At 37.6% G+C, this 24,169-nt stretch overlaps 1 protein-coding gene across 2 annotated transcripts in view; it reads right to left on the reverse strand.

Annotated features, from left to right (window-relative positions):
• Window positions 1–22,388, reverse strand: part of CD200R1 (CD200 receptor 1) — a 40,644-nt gene extending 18,256 nt beyond the window's left edge. Inside the window, exons 1-2 of one of the 2 annotated variants that reach the window (XM_011932789.1) lie at window positions 22,090–22,156; window positions 1,754–1,763 (exon numbers count right to left, since the gene is read on the reverse strand). In XM_011932789.1, the coding sequence (XP_011788179.1) occupies window positions 1,754–1,763; window positions 22,090–22,156 (77 nt within the window). Of the gene's footprint in view, window positions 1–1,753; window positions 1,764–22,089 lie in introns of both variants that reach the window. The other variant, XM_011932790.1, reaches the window with a different exon arrangement.
• Between the last annotated feature and the right edge of the window lie 1,781 nt (window positions 22,389–24,169).

The following is a 24,169-nucleotide window of genomic DNA, read 5'->3' on the forward strand; positions in this document are numbered from 1 at the left end:
TAGCCAGGATGGTCTCGATCTCCTGACCTTGTGATCCGCCCACCTCAGCCTCCCAAAGTGCTGGGATTACAGGTGTGAGCCACCACGCCCAGCCAACTTCTATATTTTCTATCTGGATCCCTTTATTTCTTTCTCTTGCCTAATTCCTCCAGCTAGAACTTCCAGCATTATGAGGAAATATTATTAACAACTTTATGCTCCCAGTACCATGTTGAATGGAAGTGGCAAGAGTGGGCATCCTTGTCTAGCTTCTGATCTTAGAGGAAAGGTTTTCCATTGTCCCCCATAAAGTGTGATGTTAGCTGTGAGTTTTTCATGTATAATCATTACTGTACTGGAGTACTTTCCTTCTATACCTAATTTATTGAGAATTTTCATCATGAAAGGATGTTGAATTTTTTAAAGGCTTTCTTGCATCTATGGAAATGATCATCTGGTTTCTGTTCTTCATTCTGTTCACGTGACATATCATGTTTATTGGTTTGTGTCTATGGATCCTTATATCCGTGGGATGGAAGTCCACTTGATCATGATGAATGGTCTTTTTAATCTGCTATTTATTTTGGCTTGCTAGCATCTTGTTAGAGATTTTCTGCATTTATGTTTACCAGGGATATTGGCCTGTAGTTTTCTTTTTATCTAGTGTCCTTGTCTTATTTGGGTGTGAGGGTAATTCTGGCCTCGTAAAATGACTTTGGAAGTATTCCTTCCTCTTCAATTTTTGGAAGAATGAAAAGAATTAGTATTCTTCTTTTTATGTTTGGTAGAATTCAGCAGTGAAGCCAACAGCTTCTGGACTTCTCTCTGATGGATGATTTTTTATTACTGATTTAATCTCTTTACTTATTACTGGGCTGTTCAATTTTTTTATTTCTTCATAATTCAATCGTGGGAGGTTGTATATGTCCAGGAATTTATCCGTTTCTCCTAGTTTATCCAATTTGTTGGCATATAATTGTGTTTATAACAGTCTCTTGTGATCCTTTGTATTTCTACGGTATCAGTTGTAATGTCTCCTTTTTCATTCTCATTTTATTGATGTGAGTCTCTCTTTTTTTCTTAATTTATCAGCTACAGGTTTGTTGATTTTGTTTATCTTTTTTAAAAGTAACTCATTTCATTAATTTTTTTCTATAGTTTTTCTAGTCTCTATTTTATTTATTGATGTGCTGATATTTATTCTTTGCTTCCTTTTACTAATTTTGGGTTCAGTTTGTTCATGTTTTTCTGGTTCCTTACGTTCAACATTCGGTTGTTTATTTGAGATTTTTCTTCTTTCTTAATGTAGGCATTTATTGCTATAAATCTTCCTCTTATAGCTGCTTTTGCTGTATCCCATAGGTCTCAGTATGTTGTATTTCCATTTTCATTTATCTCAAGAAATGTTCTTAATTTCTCTTTAAATTTTATTAGCCAATTGGTTGTTCAGGAGTATATTGTTTGATTTCCATGTATTTGTGAAGTTCCTCCTGTTACTGATTTCAGGTTTTATATCATTATGGTTGGAGGGGATACTTGATATGATACCAATTTTCTTAAATTTATTAAAACTTGCTTTGTGCCTGTGATATTGTAAAATATACATTTGGGTTTTGACCCTGTTTCTTGACACAGAACTCCTAAAATCCTTAAAGTCTCCAAAATGATGTCTTTTGCGTATGCTCATTAGTTGACTGGTGGCTAGTATCTTCAGGATCGTGGCTGGTCACTGGGAAGAACAAGGCATGACAAGAGGGTTGACTTTCAGCCCCACCCTTCAACCTCTGGGGAGGGTAAAGGTGCTGACGGTTATGTTGATCACCAGTGGCCAATGGCTAATAAATTATGCTTATCTAATGACCTCCATAAAAACCCAAAGGACTGGGTTCAGAGAGTTTCCAGATAGCTAAACATATGGAGGTTACTAGAAGGTGGTGTACCTGGAAAGAGCATGGAAATTCTGCACCCCTTCCCAAATGCCTTGCCCTATGCACTTTTTCATCTGTATCCTTTGTAATATCTTTTAGAATAAACTAGTAAATATAAGTAAGTGTTTCACTGAGTTCTGTGAGCCATTCTAGAAAATTAATCGAACCCAAGGAGGGGGTCATGGGAACCCAGACTTATAGCCAGCCAGTCAGAAGCACAGGCAAAATAACCTGAGGCTTGGGATCTGATGTTTCCTTCAAGTAAATAGCATCAGAATTGAATGGAATCAGGATATAACCAGCCGGTGACCACTGCAGAATTCATTGCTTGGTGTGTAGAAACAAACAAACAAACTTTTGGTCACAGAATTCATCAGTGTTAATTGTTATGGTGTGAGAGCAAAGGAAAAACAATTTGAGTTGTTTTTCCACTCACAAAGTGGTCTAACATATGATCTATTCTAGAGAATGTTTCATGTGTGGTTAAGAAAAATGTGAATTCTGCAGCTGAAGGATGGAATGTTCTATATATGTCTGGTAGGTCCATTTGGTCTACAACATAGTTTAAATGCGATGTCTCATTGAATTTTTTGCCTGGATAGTCTGTCCATTGCTAAAACTGGGGTAGTGAAGTCCCCTAATGTCATTGTTTTGCAGTCCATCTCTCCCTTTAGATCTATTAATACTTGATTTTTATATTTAGGTGCTTCAATGTTGGGTACATGTATATATGCCCTTACTGAATTGACCTCTTTATCATTATATAAAGACCTTTTTTGTCTATCTTCACAGTTTTTGACTTAAAGTCTATTTTATCTTATATAAGCACAGTTATTCCTGATTGCTTTTGGTTTCCATTGCATGAAGTATCTTTCAGTGCATGTGTCCTTACAGGTGAAGTGAGTCTCTGTAGGCAGCATATAGTTGGGTCTTAATTTTTTTTAACCATTCAGCCACAATATGTCTTTTGAGTAAGAAACTTAATACATTTGCAGTCAAGGTGATTATTAATAGTAAGGACTTATGACTACTATTGTGTAAATTCCTTTTTAGCTGTTTTGTAAATCTTTTGTTCCTTTTTTCCACTCTTACCATTTTTCTTTTTGGCTAAGTGATTTTCTCTAGTATGTTTTGATTCCTTGCTTTTGTGTGTGTATCTACTATGGGTTTCTGTTTTGTGGTTACCATGAAGCTTACAAAAATATCTTACAGTTGTAACAGGTAATTTTAAGGTGATAATAACTTAACTTTGATAATTAAAAAAAGCTCTACATTTTTGTTCCACTCACCACCCACCTCCCAACATTTTGAATTTTTGATGTCACCATTAACATCTTTTATATTGCATATCCCTTAAAAACTATTGCAATTATTTCATTTGAAATCATTTTGTCTTTTAACCTTCAAACTAAAGATATAAGTGATTTGCAGACCACAATTACAGTATTAGAATATTCTGAATTTGACTATGAGTTTTATGCTATTAGATGTTTTTGTATAACTCATTAGTGTCCTTTTCCTTCAGCTTGAAGAACTTCCTTTAGGATGTCTTTTTTAAAATTATTTATTTATTTCTTTATTTGAGATGGAGTCTTGCTCTATCACCCCGGCTGGAGTGCAGTGGCATGATCTCGGCTCACTGCAACCTCTGCCTCCTGGGTTCAAGTGATTCTCTTGCCTCAGTCTCCTGAGTAGCTGGGATTACAGGTGCCCACCACTACTTATGAGTCAGGTCTAGTGGTAAGAAATTCCCTCATCTTCTGTTTATCTGAGAAAGTCTCTCTCTCCTTCATTTCCTAAGGACAGTTTTGCTAGTTACAGTATTCATGTAAGGTAGGGTTCATGTAGGGTTTTTCTTTTTTTTTCTGTACTTTAAATATATGATCCTACTCTTTTCTGGCCCATAAGGTTTCTGCTGAGAAGTCTACTTCTAGGCCCATTTGAGCTCCTTTTTATGTTATGTTATTGCTTCTTTTCTTTTGCTGCCTTCAGGATCCTCTCTCTGCCTCTGATTTTTGACAGTTTGATTATAATATGTCTTGGGGTAGTCTTACTTGGATTGAATCTGATTGTACAGTTTTGATTTTCCTTTACCTGAATATTTTTATCTTTCTTCAGGTTTGGAAAGTTTTTTTGCTATTACTTCCTTAAGCAAGTCTTCTATCCCTTTATCTTTCTCTTCTCCCTCTTGAACTCCAATGACTCAAACATTTTGCTCTTTTGATGCTGTCTCACAAATCCTGTGAGCCTTCTTCATTTCTTTTCATTCTTTTTCTTCTTTCTCCTATGACTATATATTTTCAAATAACTTGTTTCAAGTTCACAGATTCTTCCTTTTGCTTGATAATTCTACTGTTGATACTCTACATTGTATTTTTCATTTTTTTCATTGTATTTTTCAGCACTAGGATTTCTGTTTGATTTTTTTGCAATTATTTTAGTCTCTCTATTAGATTTCCTTTTCTGGCCACTTAATATTTTCCTAATTTCATTGAATTGTTTCTCTGTGTTTTCTTGAACTTTGCTGAGCTTGTTTAAAACAGTTATTTTTGAACTTTCAGTCAGGCTATTCAAACATCTCCATGTCTTTGTGGTTGGTCACTGTCACTTTATTTTGTCTCTCTGGTGATGTCATGTTTCCCTGATGGTTCTTGATCCTTGTGGCCATGCTCAACGTCTGTGCATTTGAAGAAGTAGGCACTTCATAGATTGACTCTGGGTGGGAATGCTTTCCAACAGTAAGCTTTTCCAGAGATCCTGGGAAAACCTACTGGCATGATCCCTATGTCCCAGATCACTGTGGCCATTGGAGCACTAGGAGCATCCTAAGCCTAGTACTACTATGGCCAGGCTGGAATCCCTTGGCCACGAGATTGGTTTGGTGTTGGAGTTCACCCAATACCATGTAGCCACTGAGGCATGCCTACCTCTGAGGTTTGTTCAGAGACCAAGGACACTGTAGTCAGCTGACAGTGATACAGAGTGCTGATTGAGTTTGTCTCACATGGGTTATGGGTTCCCACATGGTGATGGGGTGGGTCTGGTGTCCACAGGCACCAGCCTGCTGTCAGTGGTCATTGGAATCTTCCCAGTGCTGCATTTTACTCTGGTGGGTCCAGTGTTGGGGTCCAAGGCAAAGTTCCATGTTTATTTTCCCTCTTTCCCCCAAGTAGACAGTATTTCTCATCACACTGTTCTGTCTAGAATTGGGTAAGAAGTGACACAAGTAATTTAAAACTGTAATTTTAAATTTACAAGAGGTTGTAATTAAAGCCTCTTCAATATATCTTTTCTTATTAATACACTTACAACTAGGCACTGTGTTCTCTCACTTGGTTTCTTTAGCTCTTGTTAAGGTATTTTCATGTGCAAATAGTTGTTCAAATTGATGTTTATATAGGGGAATGATTGCTAAAGAGTTCTATTCCACCTTCATGCTCCACCCTCCAACCAATCTATTGATTTAAAATAAAAGTGTTAAGGCAATTTTACAAACAACTACAAGTTATTCAACAACACATGATGGAACAACTGGTTATACATATGCAAAAAAATGAACTTCAACCCTTTACACATACACAAAAAAATTACCTACAATTGGATTATTGGCTTAAATGCAAAAGTTGAAACTGTAATACCCCTAGAAGAAAATACATAAGAGCATCTCTGACTTTGGCACAGGCAAAGATTTATTGGGACATAAATAGAACAAGCCATGAAAGAAAATTTGATAAACTGAACACTAACAAAATTTAAATATTTTGCTTTTAGAAAGATATCATTAAGATAATGAAAGACAAAATACAGAGTAAAAGAAAATATTTGCAATATACATATCTAACAAAAGGCTGCTATGTAGAATATGTAAAGAACTGTTACAATTCAATAACTTTAAAAATCAATTAAAGTCTGGGCAAATGATTTGAACAGACCCCTCACGAAAAATAAAAAGATATTAAAATGGTCAATAGATTCATGCAAAGATGTTCAATATTAGTAACCTTAAAATAAATGCAGATACAAAACATAGTGAGATAATGATTACATACCTATAAATATGGCTAAAATTAAAACGACCAATAATAAATCCTGGCAAAAATGTGGAGAAGTTAAAACTCTCATATATTACTAGTGGGAATGTAAAATAATATAAATTACACTGGCAAATTTCTGGCAGGTTTTCTTTTTTTTCAAAATTCAAACATGTGCTCACCATATTATCTGTTCATTCCAACTTTATCTAAGAGAAATGAAAACATGTCCACAGAAGACTTATGCATGAATGTTCATAGTGGCCTTATTTGCAAATATTTATTCAAAATTGCCAAAAACTGGAAACAACTCAAAAGTCAATTAATAGTTAATCAGTTATCCATACAAAGGAACACTACTCAACAGCAAAAAAGAAAACACAACATTGACAAATCTCAAAATCATTCTACTAATTGAAAGTACAAGATATGCACAAAAGAATGCATACTACATACTACAAAAAATACTGCTACTAATATAAAATGCTAAGTAATCTCTGGTGACAAAGAACAGATCAGTGATTGCCTGCAAATGAGGGTGAAGGCAGGGATGGACTAAAGATACATGAGAAATATTTTGGAAAATGATGAAAATGTTTTGTATCTTGTTTGTGGTGATGATTCACAGGTATATACAACTGCCAAAATTTATTAAATTACATGTTTTAAATTGATGCAATTAATTGTACATAAATTATTCTTCCATAAAGCTGAAAGGAGATAATGAAAAAAAGCATCAGAAACATTAGGTTTTCACACACATAACATTAGAATACACTTCTACACAAATAAACACAAAACTAAATACAAAGATATTTCACACTGAAAATAACGTTTTAAAAAAATTATTTCTGTCTAAGTCAAAATATCAGTAGAAGGAAGAATGCTTTCGTGATTTTACTACTAGCGAAACCTCTTACTCACTTTGAGCACCAGAAGTTTCCTTTCCCAAATCATCATCATCCTATGCCTGAGCAAGCATATACACCCACACATAGAAACAGGCATGACGTTGCAAACCCACACTTCATGGAGGTTTCCTCCAGTGAAAAAAAAAAAAAAAAAAAACACCCACACATAGAAACAGGCATGACGTTGCAAACCCACACTTCATGGAGGTTTCCTCCAGTGAAAAAAAAAAAAAAAAAAAATAGGCTCTCAGAAACAGCACATGATTTTCTTGTCATGTTAAGCAGTTTTTATTTAATGTAAAATGCTGTGCTCTGCATGCTCTACTCTCTAAAAAAACTTAGAGATAGACATTTCTGAAACGTCACCATTCCTGTTAAAAAACCCTAATTCGGTAACTATTACTAACCAAAAGACAGCGAGTATTATGCCATACTTAAATAGTTAACATTGTTGCTAATACTCATGTATTATTTCTAATGTATGGAAATGGAAAATAAAAAAGATGTTCTGCCCTTTCCTTCAGTTGCAGGTCTTCTGGAGGAATACAAACAGGTAAGTTAGGAGTCTGATCAATGAACTTCAAACTGAAACTCAACTTGGGGCAAAACTGTGGACTAACTAATGTGGTTATGACTTTATCAGGTAACTATATTAGCTGCAAAAGAAAATAGTGTATAATGGTTTACTTTGACATTGCTATGGACATTTCTTTATAGGACTTGGGGTCTCTATGCTGGTACTGAGTTAAGTAGAATTCATTCTAATTGCTTATTATAAACTTTACTGTTATTTAAATGTTCATGAATTTACTACAGTACTTGTTGGAAGGAAGAACAACTAAGATAATATGCTGTGAGATGTGTGAGGGAGAATGTTTTCATTTGAAAACCATGTTGTATTTCATACTGTTACAATGGCAAACATTAATTTTCCAGGAAATTCATACTAAAAGTTTCTGTGTTCTACTGACAGTACTTCAAAAATTAGAACGCAAAATTAATATACATTGAAATCTAAAAATATCATGGCATTTTGCTTGAGGAAACCAAATAAAATTATTTCACTCTACATTTGGTGAGTCAAGCTTTTAACCCTTGAAGTCTATTTTCTTTCAAACTTCAACAAGTCTTGAAGTTTCAAAGTTTCTTTCAAACTTCAATAAATCTTCAAAGTTATTATAATGAATGTAGAGATGAACCACTATGAATTATGCAGGGATTAAGCATTAAACAATTTCTAATGGCTTGAAAATATGACTTTTACTTCTTCCTTTCTTGCTTCTTTCTTGGATCTTTTTAGATAACTAAATGAATTATATCCTCTCATTTTCCCTTCAGCAAAACATGTACTATCATTTTTGGTTTTGGGAGTATTTTTTTGAGGCAATTACTGTCACAAACTCCAAAACTAGTTAATGAAGACAAACATATTCCCTAACCCAAGGCAGATGTTGTACAAATGCTTATCACTGATCATAAAGGACAACATGTTCAATGGATATGTAGACATTGAATACATATGCATATTAACATATGCAAAGATATGTACTAGGATACTAATTCTAGCATTGTTTTCCAAAAAATCTGAAAACAGTTTTGAAATTGTAGTTTAAAAAAACTGAAAACAACCAAAAAGTTTATCTGTAGGGGCCTAATTAAATATTATTAAATAATATATAAGAAGAGCTTTGAAAACCACAAAATATCATTAAATTATCATTTTTGAATGCTTATAAATGAAGATGCAGTGCTAAGTACTTTACCTGCATCATTGGACTTAATCCTTATTGCCACCCCAGACACTAGGTCAGGGATTATAGGTAAAATCTCCAAATTTTATTATTAACTGGCAGCTAGTTTTTTTAAAAAAATTACATGCTCAGCTAAAAGTGTCTGCAAACCCATGGGCTGCCAAACTGCAGTCTCTGATGTTAGAGAAAAGGCCAAAACTAGAGCCTTGAAAACATTTATAATTAGAGATCTCTTGGAGGCATTGCACTTAACAAAAACAATGAAGAAAAGTAGGATGTAAATGCAGTGCCATAAAGCCGAGTGATATGGTTTGGCTGTGTCCCCACCCAAATCTCATCTTGAATTCTCATGTGTTGTGGGAGGGACCTAGTAGGAGGTATTTGAATCATGGGGGCAGGTCTTTCCCATGCTGTTCTCATGATAGTGAATAAGTCTCACAAGATCTGATGGTTTTAAAGACAGGAGTTTCCCTCCACAAGCTCTCTTCTCTTGTCTGCTGCCATGTAAGATGTGCCTTTCACCTTCCACCATTATTGTGAGGCCTTCCCAGTCACACAGAACTGTAAGTCCATTAAAACTCTTCCTTTTGTAAATTGCCTGGTCTCAGGTATGTCTTTATCAGCAGTGTGATAACAGACTAATACAGCGAATTGGTACCAGAAAAGTGGGGCACTGCTGAAAAGATACCTACAAATGTCAAACTGACTTTGGAACTGAGTAGCAGGTAGAGGTTGGAAGAGTTTGGAGGGCTCAGAAGAAGACAGGAAAATGTTGGAAAGTTAGGAACGCCCTAGAGATTTGTTGAATGGCTTTGGCCAAAATGCTGATAATGATATGGACAATGAAATCCAGGCTGAGGTGGTCTCAGATGGGGATGAGGATCTTGTTGGCAACTGGAGCAAAGGTGACTCTTGTTATGTTTTAGCAAAGATGCTGGCAGCATTTTGCCCCTGCCCTAGAGATTTGTGGAACTTTAAACTTGAGAGAGATGATTTAGGGTATCTGGTGGAAGAAACTTTTAAGCAGCAATGTATTCAAGATGTGACTTGGGTGCTGTTAAAGGCATTCAGTTTTATAAGTGAAGCAGAGCACAAAAGTTCAGAAAATTTGCAGCCTGACAGTGTCATAGAAAAAAAGATCCCATTTTCTGAGGAGAAATTCAAGCCAGCTGCAGAAATTTGTATAGGTAACAAGGAGCTGAATGTTAATCCCAAAGACAAGGTGGAAAATGTCTCCTGGGCATGTCAGAGGTCTTCACAGCAGCCCCTCCCATCACAGGCCTGGAGGGTAAGGAGAAAAAAATGGTTCTGTGGCCAGGTCCAGGATCCCCATGCTGTGTGCAGCCTAGAGACTTGGCCCCTTGTGTTCCAACTGCTCCAGCTATGGCTGGAAGGGGCCAACATACAGCTCAGGCTGTGGCTTCAGATGGTGCAAGCCTCAAGCTGTGGCAGCTTTCATGTGGTGTTGAGCCTGTCAGTGCATGGAAGTCAAGAATTGGGGTTTGGGAACCTCCACCTAGATTTCAGAGGATGTATGGTAATGCCTGGATGTCCAGGCAGAAATTTGCTGCACTGGCAGGACTCTCATGGAGAACCTCTGCTAGGGCAGTATGGAAAGGAAATGTAAGGTTGGAGCCCCCACACAGAGTCCCTACTGAGGCACTGCCTAGTGGAGCTGTGAGAAGAGGGCCACTGTACTCTAGACCCTAGAATGGTAGATCCGTTGACAGCTTTTACTCTGCCCCTGGAAAGACCACAGACACTCAACACCAGCTCATGAAAGCAGCCGGGAGGGTGACTGTACCCTGAAAAGCCACAGGGACAGAGCTGCCCAAGATCATGGGGACCCACCTCTTGCATCAGCATGACCTGGATGAGAGACATGGAATCAAAGGAGATCATTTTGGAGCTTTAATATTTGACTGCCTTGCTGAATTTTGGACTTGTATGGTGCCTGTAGCCCCTTTGTTTTGACCAATTTCTCCCATTTGGAATGACTATTTACACAATGCCTGTACCCCCATTGTATCTAGGAAGTAACTAACCTGCTTTTGATTTTACAGGCTCATAGATGGAAGAGACTTGCCTTGTCTCTGATGAGACTAAACTGTGGACTTTTGAGTTGATGCTGAAATGAGTTAAGACTTTGGGGAACTGTGGGGAAGGAATGATTGATTTTGAAATGTGAGGACATGAGATTTGGGAGGGTCCAGGGGCAGAATGATATGGTTTGGCTGTGTCCCCACCCAAATCTCATCTTAAATTCCCAGGTGTTGTGGGAGGGACCCAGTGGGAGGTATTTGAATCATGGGGGCAGGTCTTTCCCATGCTGTTCTTGTGATAGTGAATCAGTCTCATGAGATCTGATGGTTTTAAAAATGGGAGTTTCCCTGCACAAGCTCTATTCTTTTGTCTGCAGCCATGTGAGATGTGCCTTTCACCTTCCCACATTATTATGAGGCCTTCCCAGCCACATAGAATTGTAAGTCCATTAAACCTCTTTCTTTTGTAAATTGCCCAGTCTCAGGTATGTCTTTATCAGCAGTGTGAAAACAGACAAATACACCAAGTAAAGAGGAGGTTTCAAGACAGGAACAATCAAGAATAAAACATATGCAGAACAGTCTTAACCTAAGAATTAAGAAGCTTTATGATTTGGTAACAAAAAGGTCATCAGTGACCTTAAGATCTGAAAGAGAGTAAGTTTAACAAAGAAGTACAACAGACACATGAAAAAATGCTCATCATCACTAGCCATCAGAGAAATGCAAATTAAAACCACAATGAGATACCATCTCACACCAGTTAGAATGGCGATCATTAAAAAGTCAGGAACAACAGGTGCTGGAGAGGATGTGGAGAAATAGGAATGCTTTTACACTGTTGGTGGGCCTGTAAACTCATTCAACCATTGTGGAAGACAGTGTGGCGATTCCTCAAGGATCTAGAACTACAAATACCATTTGACCCAGCCATCCCATTACTGGGTATATACCCAAAGGATTATAAATCATGTTGCTATAAAGACACATACACACATATGTTTATTGCGGCACTATTCACAATAGCAAAGACTTGGAACCAACCCAAATGTCCATCAATGACAGACTGGATTAAGAAAATGTGGCACATATACATTCTGTGCATGGAATACTATGCAGCCATGAAAAAAGGATAAGTTCATGTCCTTTGTAGGGACATGGATGCAGCTGGAAACCATCATTCTCAGCAAACTATCACAAGAACAGAAAACCAAACAATGCATGTTCTCACTTATAGGTGGGAATTGAACAATGAGAACACTTGGACACACGAAGGGGAACATCACACACCAGGGCCTGTTATGGGGTGGGGGGGGGGGGAGGAATAGCATTAGGAGATATACCTAATGTAAGTGACGTGTTAATGGGTGCAGCATACCAACATGGCACATGTATACATATGTAACAAACCTGCACATTGTGCACATGTACCCTGGAACATCAAGTATAACAACAAAAAAAGAAGTACAAGTGGAAACCAGATTGAAAGGGGCTGATTAGAGGTAATGGAGTCAACAAATGTAGACTTAGTCTTTCAAGAATGCTGACCTTGAAAGAATGGGAGAAATGACACTGATTTCATCCTTTCATGTTAAACTTGAAAGACAGAGAGACATGGAGCAACATCAGGAACTATGACGGATCAAGAAGATATTTAACAGGCCAGGTGTGGTGGTTCACGCCTGTAATCCCAGCACTCTGGGAGGCCAAGGCGGGCGGATCACGAGGTCAACAGATGAAGACCATCCCGGCCAACATGGTGAAACCCCGTTTCTACTAAAAATACAAAAATTAGCCAGGCATAGTGGTATGTGTCTGCAGTCCCAGCTACTCGGGAGGCTAAGGCAGGAGAATTGCTTGAACCCAGGAGGCAGAGGTTGCAGTGAGCCAAGATCGCACCACTGCACTTCAGCCTGATGACAGAGCAAGACTCTGTCTCAAAAGAAAAAAAAAAAGATTTAATAATAGAGGGGAACACAGCACATTCATAGACAGGAAGAGGGAGAGCCAGAAGTTACAAGAATGAGGAAGCTAACTGGTCAAGCACGATCCCAGAGGTACTAGAAGGAATGAGACAAAAAAGCAGGTTTGCTTTTGAAAAGATTGAAATTTCATCTCTAAGAGGGGAACAAAAAGGTTAAGAATTATTACAGACACAAGAAACATTTTGAGGAAGCAGGTTAACAAACACTTGTTAGTACCTACTTAGTGGCAAGTAGCTCGGCAGAGCTTAGGAAATGGCAGCTTGAATGAGGCAAGGTTCCTGCTTTCAGAAACCTTACCATCTGTGGACATTAAAGAAGTCCACACTGGACAATGGTAAATCAGGAGGTGAGCAGCTGTCTGCAAAGGACATGAGGATAGCTGGGGTGATGAGGAAACTAGAAAAGACTCAGAGCAGTGTTCTGAACCCTGGCACCCATCAGAATACCCTGAAAAGACTTGTGAAAGTCTAGATCCCTATATACTAGAAAAGTCTGATTATGCAGGCTTAAGCTCTATAGGCAATCTTAGGCTCTATAGGGAATTCTGTCTGGCAACTACCTTAAAATTACTGGTTTAGAACCATCCCTGGGGAACAACTAGGGAAGAGCCAATTAAAGATAAGTAGGATTATTTTGTGAAGAATTAAAATAGCTAGATTTTATTATTGGGGATCTGTAAACATTTACCATTTGGACATTTTCTTTCAAGAAATTATCAGCACCACAAAATGAATCATAAAAGCAGATATTCTCATATTATGTAGTGGATAAACCTTTCAGGAAAAGGTAGCATTCTTGGTAAAGTAACAAAATGGCAGAGAAAAAGAAAAGAAATTACTAAACATCTTAAAACTACATAAACACATACTGGTTGGAAAAATATTTCTTCCAAATCATTGAAATTTCTCAAATAATATCCTTTAAATACACTCAGGTTTCCCCTATGCTGGTAGAAGAAAAAAAAAAAACTTTATTAGATGCTACTTCCTCTTCTAGCTAGGATCCCTTCTCCTTTCTTCACTGCCTAACTTCTAGAATGAGTAGTCTGTGCCCACAGCCTCAATTTCCTTCCCACCCACTCCCTCCTCAATACCAGTAATCTCGCTGCTCCCACATCTATCCACTCAAACTGCAATTTTCAAGGTCACCAGCCCTTTTATAGTCAAGCTTTTGGCCTCTTTTCAGTGCTGGCGTTCCTAAGTTGTTGGTGGATTTTAATACAATTAATCACTTTCCTCTCCTTCTAAAACCCCTTTCCTAGCCTTCCCACTTACACCCATGCATTCCCTTCTCTGTCTCCTTCCTTATCTTCACTGCCTCCTCCCATATCTTTTCTGCAAGCTATCTTTCTCCTTGGGCATCGTAATGTCAGTATTCACCAAAGTCTCAGCTGCTTTTTCTCTTTACACCTTCTCTCCTCTTGCTCCTCAACCCCTTGAACTTCAACTAGATCTCTACACAGGTGATTTCCTCTTGTTTTCACCACTTCAGTCACAGTTTAGCTCCCTCTGTCCTTCAGTAAGCCTGTTTGACCTGCCTGGAATGTTCATCCCTCAACTCTTCTTACCTCGCTGTTTCTGTTCATCTTCATCTTAAACATCACTTCCTTAGAGAAGCCTAACTTGATCCTCAAACCAGATTAGACTCACCGATTACACATTTCTATGTCACCCTATATTTATTCTTACGCACTTGCACATCATTTATTTGCAGTAATTGATTTAATATCTATCTTTCCCAGCAGATTTAAACTCCATGAGAGCAGGACCTGTGTCTGTCTTGATCAAATGTCCACAGCATGAAGCACAGAGACTGATACATGACAGACACTCTAAATTACTGGTTGACAGAATAACCCGCCCACATTTTAGCTCTGACTTATTTTTCCTAAGCAAAAATCTCAAACATTTAGCTAAAATTTATCCCCACTTGAATACTTGCTGTCATTTCAAATGTATCACATCTAAAAGTCATAGATTTCCCAACCCAAATGTCCATCTGTGACAGACTGGATTAAGAAAATGTGGCACATATACACCATGGAATACTATGCAGCCATAAAAAAGGATGAGTTTGCGTCCTTTGTAGGGACATGGATGCAGCTGGAAACCATCATTCTTAGCAAACTATCACAAGAACAGAAAACCAAACACCGCATGTTCTCACTCATAGGTGGGAACTGAACAATGACATCACTTGGACTCGGGAAGGGGAACATCACACACTGGGGCCTATCATGGGGGGAGGGATTGCACTGGGAGTTATACATGATATAAATGATGAATTGATGGGTGCTGACGAGTTGATGGGTGCAGCACACCAACATGGCACAAGTATACATATGTAACAAACCTGCACGTTATGCACATGTACCCTAGAACTTAAAGTATAATAAAAAATAAATAAATAATAAATAAATAAATAAACTAAAAAAAAAAAAAGTCATAGATTTCCTCCCACACACTTGCCCCATCCCTTTCCCCTCTAATTTTTGTACTATGAAGGTGTTCAAAACTCAGCTCATACCCCAGAAAGCTGTGTGATATGATTAGCAATCCCACATACACGCTTGGGCTTTATTTGTCCCATGTATAAAATGAAAGATTTTTAATTAGAAGGTTTCTAAAGTACTTCCTTTCTGAAGGTTTTATACTTCTTAACAGTGTCATACATCTCCTTCATTTCACAAATGAGGAAATTACTGTCAAAAGAAGTTAAGCAATTTCTAAAGATGAAACAGCTAGTGGTTAGAATTACATAACTGATCTTTAGAACCAACACAGAGTTATATTCGTATTAGAAATTGGTATCTATTGGTATCTAAATTAGTATCTAGAAATTTTACTAGAAATTGTGGAAAAGAAGAATGAAATTTTATTGAGAAAAGTGAAATGTACCAAAACATCCAATGCATGGATAAAATTTAGAAAGCAAAAAGGCATAATAATATATTCAATCTTAACATCCAAAACAATATAACCATTAAGCCAATATTAGTTGTAAAAATACAACAATATTGTTGTAAAAATACAATAATATTTTAAAATATGTGTATTTGAAGAAAGTTTCACTTCTTTATGGGCCAGTGAGTTTCCACAGGTAAGAACTATAAATTGTGGAAAAATATAAAAACAACTACCCGAGGTTACTGGAAAGTGGAGGAAGCAGAAAAATTCGTGAACGGTGTCAATGCTTGGAAGAAGGAAATAAGGACTCAGAGTTGTGGGTGTAGGTTCCCATTATTTCCCCATTTTTACTGACGTTAACCCCAGAGAGGGCTGCAGATGATACCACAGTAGGCAGTTAAAACTCTAATACAAAACCCACAGTTTTCTGAAGAACCAGCAGGCAGATTTTAGGGCAACCTTACTCTGAAAAGTGATAGAGTCAGAGTAAATGAGTTCCAAATTCTGCATACACTCTACGCATATCTCTGATGACTCTAAACCACACATTGCAGGTTACAGTCAAAGCAAATTAGCTACCCGTAAAAGAACTGAGATTTGAGATGCTGTTCAAGGGGTAGAGTTTGCAGTTTGAGTCCAACCCAGTAAAATACCAAAACAGTAATATAACAGAATCTGTGTAACATTCAAAACCCAAATAAAACTATTTAATTACAAAGAACAAAGAAAATGTGGCCCATTCTTAGGAGAAAATACATTAAGGGACACCAACAACTTCAAGCTGACCCAGACACTCGAATTCTCAGACAAGAGTCTTAAAGCAACATTCAGCTATGCTTAGTGACATAAAGAAAAATATACTCATGATGAATGAATTAAAAACACAGAAAAATCTCAGCAGAGAAAAAAAAAAACTTTTAACAAATAAATGGAAATCTTAAAATTGAAAAATACAATATCTAAAATAATATATTAACTGGGGCTTTACAGAAGAATGGAGAGGAGAAAGGAAATTGTAATTGTCAGTGAACTTGAATATATAGCAATAGAAATTATTCAATCAAAAGAACAGAAAGACAAGATATTGGGGAAAATATATATAAAAAGAAAACTAAGAACTAAGAACTCCTCACTAGCAGACCTACACTACTAGCAACAATAACACAAATTATTCAGGATGAAAGAAAATAATACCAGGTAGAAACTTGGAAATTCAAGAAGGAATTAAGAGTATTAGAAATGACAACTAGAGTGGACATAGTATGTGCCACCAACAATTGCCTTTGACTTTTTGTTCTCGCCACTAGGATCACTGTCAACAGACAGTCTTCAGTTTTCAGCCTCTCCAGGGATGACTTCAGTTACTTTGACCAAAGTCAGACCCTTTCCAGGGGAGCCCATATCCAATGACTGATTTAGATGGAGATATAAAGGACCAGCCATTTTTATTCAATGCAGGGCCTCTCTAAGGCCACTCTAGCTCCTGAGCTCCCTGTGGGGTCAGGTGAGGGTGTCAGTTGGTTGAGATTGCAGGTAGACTTCTCCCTCTGCTCACAAGCATCCTGTACACAAAACTCTATCTCAGAGTCTAATTTCTAAGAGAACCTGCAACAGTATCAATAACTCAACGTAGCAGAGATTTTTAAAGAAAATTATTTCTTCAAAAGTGGAAAAACTGGCCAGGTACAGTGACTCATGCCTGTAATTCCAACACTTTGGGAGGCCAAGGCAGGAGGATCACTTGAATCCAGGAGTTCAAGACCAGCCCGGGCAACATGGGAAAACCCTGCCTCTACAAAAAATACAAAAAAAAAAAAAAAGATTTGCCTGGCATGGTGGTGCACACCTGTAGTCCCAGATACTTGGGAGTCTGAAACAGGAGGATCACCTGAGACTGGGAGGTCAAGGCCGCAGTAAGCCATGATTGCACCACTGCACTCCAGCCTGGGTGACAGATAGAGTGAGATCCTATCTCAAAAAAGAAATGGAAAAACTTTTAGCCCTGCTTTAATCCTGGAACTCTTTGGTATTGCTTTCCTTAAACACAGACCAGATTTTGGTCTTAGAATGGGGTCTAGGCATATAAATTCTAGCGAGAAAAACTCTGAAGTTGCTTGCTTAGTGTTAATGCATGAACAATGTCATTTCTTCCTGGGAAAAAAAGGGCTGATTGTGACTGTGCCTATTGTATGAATTATATAAATCAGTGATATTTATTACAATTATTGTTATTTAAAAAGTAATGATTGTTGACTTGATTCTTAGGGGGTACTAGCATCACACAGTCCAAAGCTATTTTATAACCACAGATCTGCTCCCAAATTCCAATCAGGAATTGACAAATGTATGTGAGTGATAATAAGGGAGAAGATACAAAAATGTGTTGAGGGTTACTACATTTTAATCAATGTACAGGTTAATTTTTCAGACACAACATAAAATCAAACAACAACTGGGTCATTTTATTAACTAAACACCATTAACTGAAATATTCATGACCTTACTGGGAGGAAATTTATCTACTGTAAACTCTCTCATTGGTTCCCATTACCTTACTGCCATCCTCAACCTACTAGCATCCCTATATATAATGTCTCATCTTAATCCTCAATTTCAGAAGAGTATCTCCTCCTACATGAAGTTAAGCACTCAACTGATACTCCACTTTGGCTCCCTTCCTGTCTCTTCTCAGGTCTTCCTATCTTTTATAGGCTGGAAAGAGGTAACTATAGTTCTTAGAGTACAAATCTAAATATCTCTAGTGCTTATTCTAATTTTTTTTGTTGTTGTTCCTATGTTTATTCTGTTTGTGGGATGGATCATCTACTTCCTGAATGATTCACAAACACTAGAGTTTTCTATACAGTCATCCCTCAGTGTCCTTGGGGCATTAGTTCTAGGACCCCCAGAGATAACAAAATTCAAGGATGCTCAAATCCCTAATATAAAATGGTGTAGTACTTCATATAACTTATGCACAATCTCTCATATACTTTCATCTCTGATTGCTTATAATACCTAATACAATGTAAATAATATACAAGTAGCTATTATACTGAATTATTTAGGAAATGACAACAAAATCTGTACATGTGCAGTACTAATGAAATAATCTATTTTTTCCCTTTATATTTTCAACAGAAGTTGGTTGAATCCAGGGATGCAATACACAGGGCTGACTGTATTTCCAAGTATCTGCAGGAATTTTCCTCCTACTTGTCCTCCCTTCCTCTACTGAACTTAACATCTTCCTCCACAACGTAACTCCCTTCTCAGTCACATATATATCTCAGTGGCATCACATAACTTTTTTCAAATGAGAACCCCAGGGTAGAAGCTCTTGACTCACATTTCAAAATAAATATTTTACCTAGTGCCACTGCCACTCAATGGGACACTGTTACCACATTATTCTCCAAAAATCCTATTCAATTATAGATTTTCCTGTTCACCAAAGAACAGATGGCTCCTCATTGTCTACTGACTAATACCCAGGTTCTTTTATTGAGCTATTAAGGACCCCCAAAATCCAGCCTTATTTCCTACTATCATTTAACACACAATCTCCATTCCTGCAAGCTACAGCTCTTTCTCTCTCTCTCTCTGAAGCACCTTGCACTTGCACATGCTACACATCCCATCCTTCCAATTCCTTTTTCTGCATTTCCTCATTTATCCAAACCTGTCATTCAAAGCCTAGCTCAAGACCCATCTCCATAAAATCTTCTACAACTCCAACCCACTGTAATTTCTCCCTGCTTTAGATTTGTCCTAGTTTCATATACAATTTCAAGACTTACTGATTTTAAATGTTCAGCAATTGTTTCATCTTACCTTTGTCTCTCTAATTTAGATTGCTAATAACTTTTAGGCACTATTCTACACACACACACACACACACACACACACACATTAATAAGGACTTTTAATTAATTGCCTAAGCATGAACATTTAGAGAAAAACACACCTATAAAGTATTATAATGTAAATTCTCAAATACTGCAAACTAGAAAAGGAAGATGGGACTAAAATTATTAATAAGGACAAAACCCTTCTTTTGCACAATTGTTTTTAATCTTTTTCCATTGTTTGCAAATCTGCCAAAGCTACCTTAGAGCCCTGTCTTGATTTTTATCTCCTCTTGTTGTTACTGTCTGTCCTCTAGTGGAAGACAATAAGTGAATAAAAATTAGCCCAAAGAAGGAAAGAAGTGGAGGGTTCCTTTTCAGTAACTCATAATCACAAAATCAGTAGCTTTTATAAAAGATGGAATAATTTTAATTGGAACACCAAAATATAAATGGAACACATACAAAAAAATCTAGAAGACAATAGGGCTAAAAGAAGGAGGAAGAAGTGGCACTGGGTATGGGGAGTGCCCAGGAAGGGGACCAGGTACAAGGTTGGGAATATTGCTCTGATGTGCACAATTTAGGTTGTTTTTATTTTTCCCCTCAGGTTTTTTCTGGAGAAATCTTGTTTACTAACTACCAAGCTGCTTGAAGTTATAAGCAAATAAGTAAACAAAAATACGGAAGCCAAATGAATACTATGTTTTACATTTAAATCATTAGCTCCCTTGTTCCTTTGTGAATTTATCTTGTGCAAAGCGAGTTCTTTCTGTTTGGCAATATTAATAACATTGCAGTTTTAGCAATAAAGACATAAAGTCATTTCCCCAAGTGGTATGCTTCACATTATTCTAAATCATGTCATGGTAAACCTATCACACCAAATCACTACATGTAAAGTAATATTTTTTTTACATCTTGATTTCAAACATTTAATAACTTTACAATAACATAAGCATAGACCTCATGATCTGATATACGTAGTCTTTCCTAGTTGTGTTCAGAAATAGTTTTAAAATTTAAACTTTTCAACCTTTAAAATTGAAAATTATAAATTTTGTTTTAATCATTTTTTTTTTGTCCTTTTCCCAGAAGTAACAGTGCAATGTGACATAAACAGCTCCTGGCCTATCTGGCTGCCCCAGCCAAGCTGGGTCCTGCACAAGTTTCTAGAAGAGCTTTCTACAATGAGATCTCAACTACTGAAAGGTTCAGATCACTTGACTATTTTAGGTGAGGAACAGTCTATTAAGGCTAAAACTAAGTATCAGCTTGACTTTTTTCACTGATGTTCTTTGGTGAAAAGCACAATGGTTAAATAATGAGGAAAATTGCCCACTCAAATGATTAGTGTTGCTTACTGATGCATATCATTGCTGATTGTGATTCTGCCGCACACTAGTCATATCTAACCTTGGGCAAATTATTTTACCTCTCTACGCCTCCGTTTCTACCTTTGTAAAATGGAGAGGTGTCTTCCATGTCTAACTCACTGGGTTGCTGTGCAGATCAAAGGGGGAAAAGCATGTGAAAATTCTCAATAGAAAGGTACAGTCATAGAGTATAGTTATTTTGCATGTGCTCACTAGTAAGATTAACATGTGGAAAGTAGATTTTTTGCTGGAAGTCATTCAGAAATTAGGAAAAATGCCTTTTCTTCTTTCAATTATCAAATTATAACATTTAAAACCAACTACACTCTTCCCTTGCAGCTGCTTCGTCTACTAAAAGTGAAACCTGAAAACTCCCTCCCACACCAACTCCTAACCTTCTACAGTGAAACCAGGACACCCCCACAGTGGCCCAAGTTCTCTATAACTTCTATAGGAACCTAGATGTTGAAGAGTGTGTTCTCTAACTCGTAGTGTCTCTTACAGCCCACACATCTTGAAGATAAATACAGACATACATCACAGACACACCACTATAACTGTAAGCATATTATATTTTTTAAGTGCCTAATCATCGAAAGTGACAGAAAGCAATAAACTGTCCTCACCTATGCTACTGGCAATGTGGACCTAAATGAGTTAGGGTTCTTATTTTTTAAGAAAAAATTTAAGAGAGAAGAGGCTGGGTGCAGTGGCTCATGCCTGTAATCCCAATGCTTTGGGAGTCTGAGATGGGAGAATCGCTTGAAGCCAGGAGCTCAAGACCAGCGTGGACAATATAGCAAGACTCTATTTCTATCAAAAATTTTAAAAATTAGCCAAGCATAGTGGTACATATCTGTAGCCCTAGACACTCAGGAGGCTGAGTGGGAGGACTGCTTGAGCCCTGGAGTTACAGGCTGTAGTGAGCCATGATTGCACCACTGCACGCCTGCCTGGGCAACAGAGCAAGACCCTGTCTCAAAAAAGGGGGTGGGGGCAGAGAATAAGATAAAGAGAACCTAAGTGCCTTTGATTGCTGCTAGTATGTATTTGATTTATCCTGCCTTGTTCAAAAAACAGGAAATAAGGAAGTGGGCAGTAAGACAAATTATAGAGATCTGTATATTGTAGTAGGATGCAAAGTAAAATAAGCAAGACACCGGAAAAAAGGATGATAAAGTAAACTAGATATGGGAGTAACCCGTATTTAGCAACCCCCTATATCTATTATTGCAATTGATTTGCATTGCCCCAGAAGACAGACAAAAAATAAACTAAGGAAGATCTGAGACCAGGTTTCTCACTGTTCTCCCAAAGAGAATTCAAACTTACCAGCCACTAAGAAGACAGCCAAAATCAACAGTAGCCCTAGGTTAGCAGTTCTCCAAGGGCAGAGCATTTCTGTTTTCTCTTTTCCTGCCCTTCACTCAGTACTTTTCCTCCACACAGGTACAGAAGGAACTGTGTGCATGGTGAGACCCTCTCTGGTCAGCTTCTCGGTACAGGATCCCCTTACCCCATCAACAGTGGGGCACTCCCTTCCTTCTAGACCCTTCCTTCACGTCTATGTGGTTTAGCCTGGTTAGTAACTTGGACGAACGAAGCTTTTCTCTGGAACTTGACACAGCAATAGATTTCCTGTATGAAGCCCTGAAGCAAAGACGGAGGAAGCAGATTGATTGAATTATCTCTCAGCTCATTGGTTCTCCTCTCACTTCTGCTGTACACAGATAAATTTTACAGTAAGGCACTGAACATGTCCAAGATAAACAGATTTGTCTAAACTTGCACCAAAAAGTAAAACAGAATATTGATCTATTTTGGCCCATCCTTGTAAATTTCCCATTCATGATAACTTTTAGAGGCTTTCTCCAGGTTGAAGAGCTTTATGGCCTTAGTATTTAAGTCTGGAATACAGTATTTTTCCTTGAAAATTACTGTGTGAAATTACTGTCTATAATGGGAGTCAACACACAACCCTGTAAACATCATAAGTGTATTAGCTTCCTATTGCTACTGTAATAAATTACCATAAACTCAGTGGCTTAAGACAACATAACATTTATTATCTTACAGTTCTGGTGATCAGAAGTCTGAAATGGACCTTAGGGGACTAAAATAAATGTGTTGGAAGGGCTGCACTCCATCTGGAGGCTCGGGCAGAATTTGTTCCCTGTCCTTTCCAGCGACTTGAGAATGCCTGCATTTCTTGGCTTGGAGCTACATCATTCGGACTTCTGGTCCACCGTCACATCTCCTTCTCTGACTGTGACCCTTCTGCCTCCCTTTTGTAAATACCTTGTGATTATTTTCAGTCCACCCAAATAATCCAATATGATCTCCTAATTTCAAGATCCTTAATTTAATCACATCTGCAAAGTCCTTTTTGCCACACAAGGTAACATATTCACAGGTTTCAGTAATTCGGACGTAGGTATCTACCTTATTGGGGGTGAGGGCATTCTGTTTAACAGAACTCAGTACTCATTGCCATTCAGTTTCACCTTTGGAGAATCAGACTGATCATTTTAACCAAATTACAAATAATCACCTATCTTTTAGTTGCCACACATCTGGAATTCAGACTTCCCCCACCACCAACAAACAAACAAACAAACAAAACCTCTTCCTTAATGTTGCTAGTTACTACGCTTTTAAGTTATGTCTGAGAGAGGGAAAAATATTCTATATGCTAAGAATTTTCTACCCCAAGGCAAAACTATACAGGAAGGGGAAGAAAACATTGCAAACAGGAAAAAGATAAAACAGCATGCATTTTTTTTTCTCAGTTAGCAGTTTCATCTTCCTTCTTGCCAAACATTATGAATATTTTCCCTTTTCCCCTTCTCAAGCTTTTTTTCCAATTAGTTAATTTGATGAAGACAGTGAAATCAGGTCCTTGAGGGCATGGAACTCTTGAGGGTATGAGCTATGACAATGGGAAGACCAATACAAAAAATGTCTTCTCTTCTGTCTAATGTTTCACCAGGTGTTGGAAAATTAGTGAGAATACATCATTTAAAATACGGGTAACATTCTGGTTTTCCACCACATAGCAGTTAAAGTTGGCCGGGAGTAGTGGCTCATGCCTGTAATCCTAGCACATTGGGAGGCTGAAGAGGGCAGATTGCCTGAGCTCAGGAGTTCAAGACCACCTGGGCAACATGACAAAACTCCAAACTCCATCTCTACTTAAAAAAAAAAAAAAAATTAGCCAGGTGTGATGGCACTCATCTGTAGTCCCAGCTACTTGGGAGGCTGAGGCATGAGAATCGCTTGAACCCAGGAGGTAGGGGTTGCAGTGAGCAGAGGGAAGTTAAAGTTAAAATTCACACTGGTTTAGAATACAGAGAGACATAGGGTTAAGTTTCTGTTGTGCAATTACTAGTCCAGTGATACTGGGAAAGTTTCT

Source organism: Colobus angolensis, unplaced genomic scaffold, assembly GCF_000951035.1.
Source record: "Colobus angolensis palliatus isolate OR3802 unplaced genomic scaffold, Cang.pa_1.0 Scaffold98, whole genome shotgun sequence".
In the NCBI taxonomy this organism is placed as follows: domain Eukaryota; kingdom Metazoa; phylum Chordata; class Mammalia; order Primates; family Cercopithecidae; genus Colobus; species Colobus angolensis.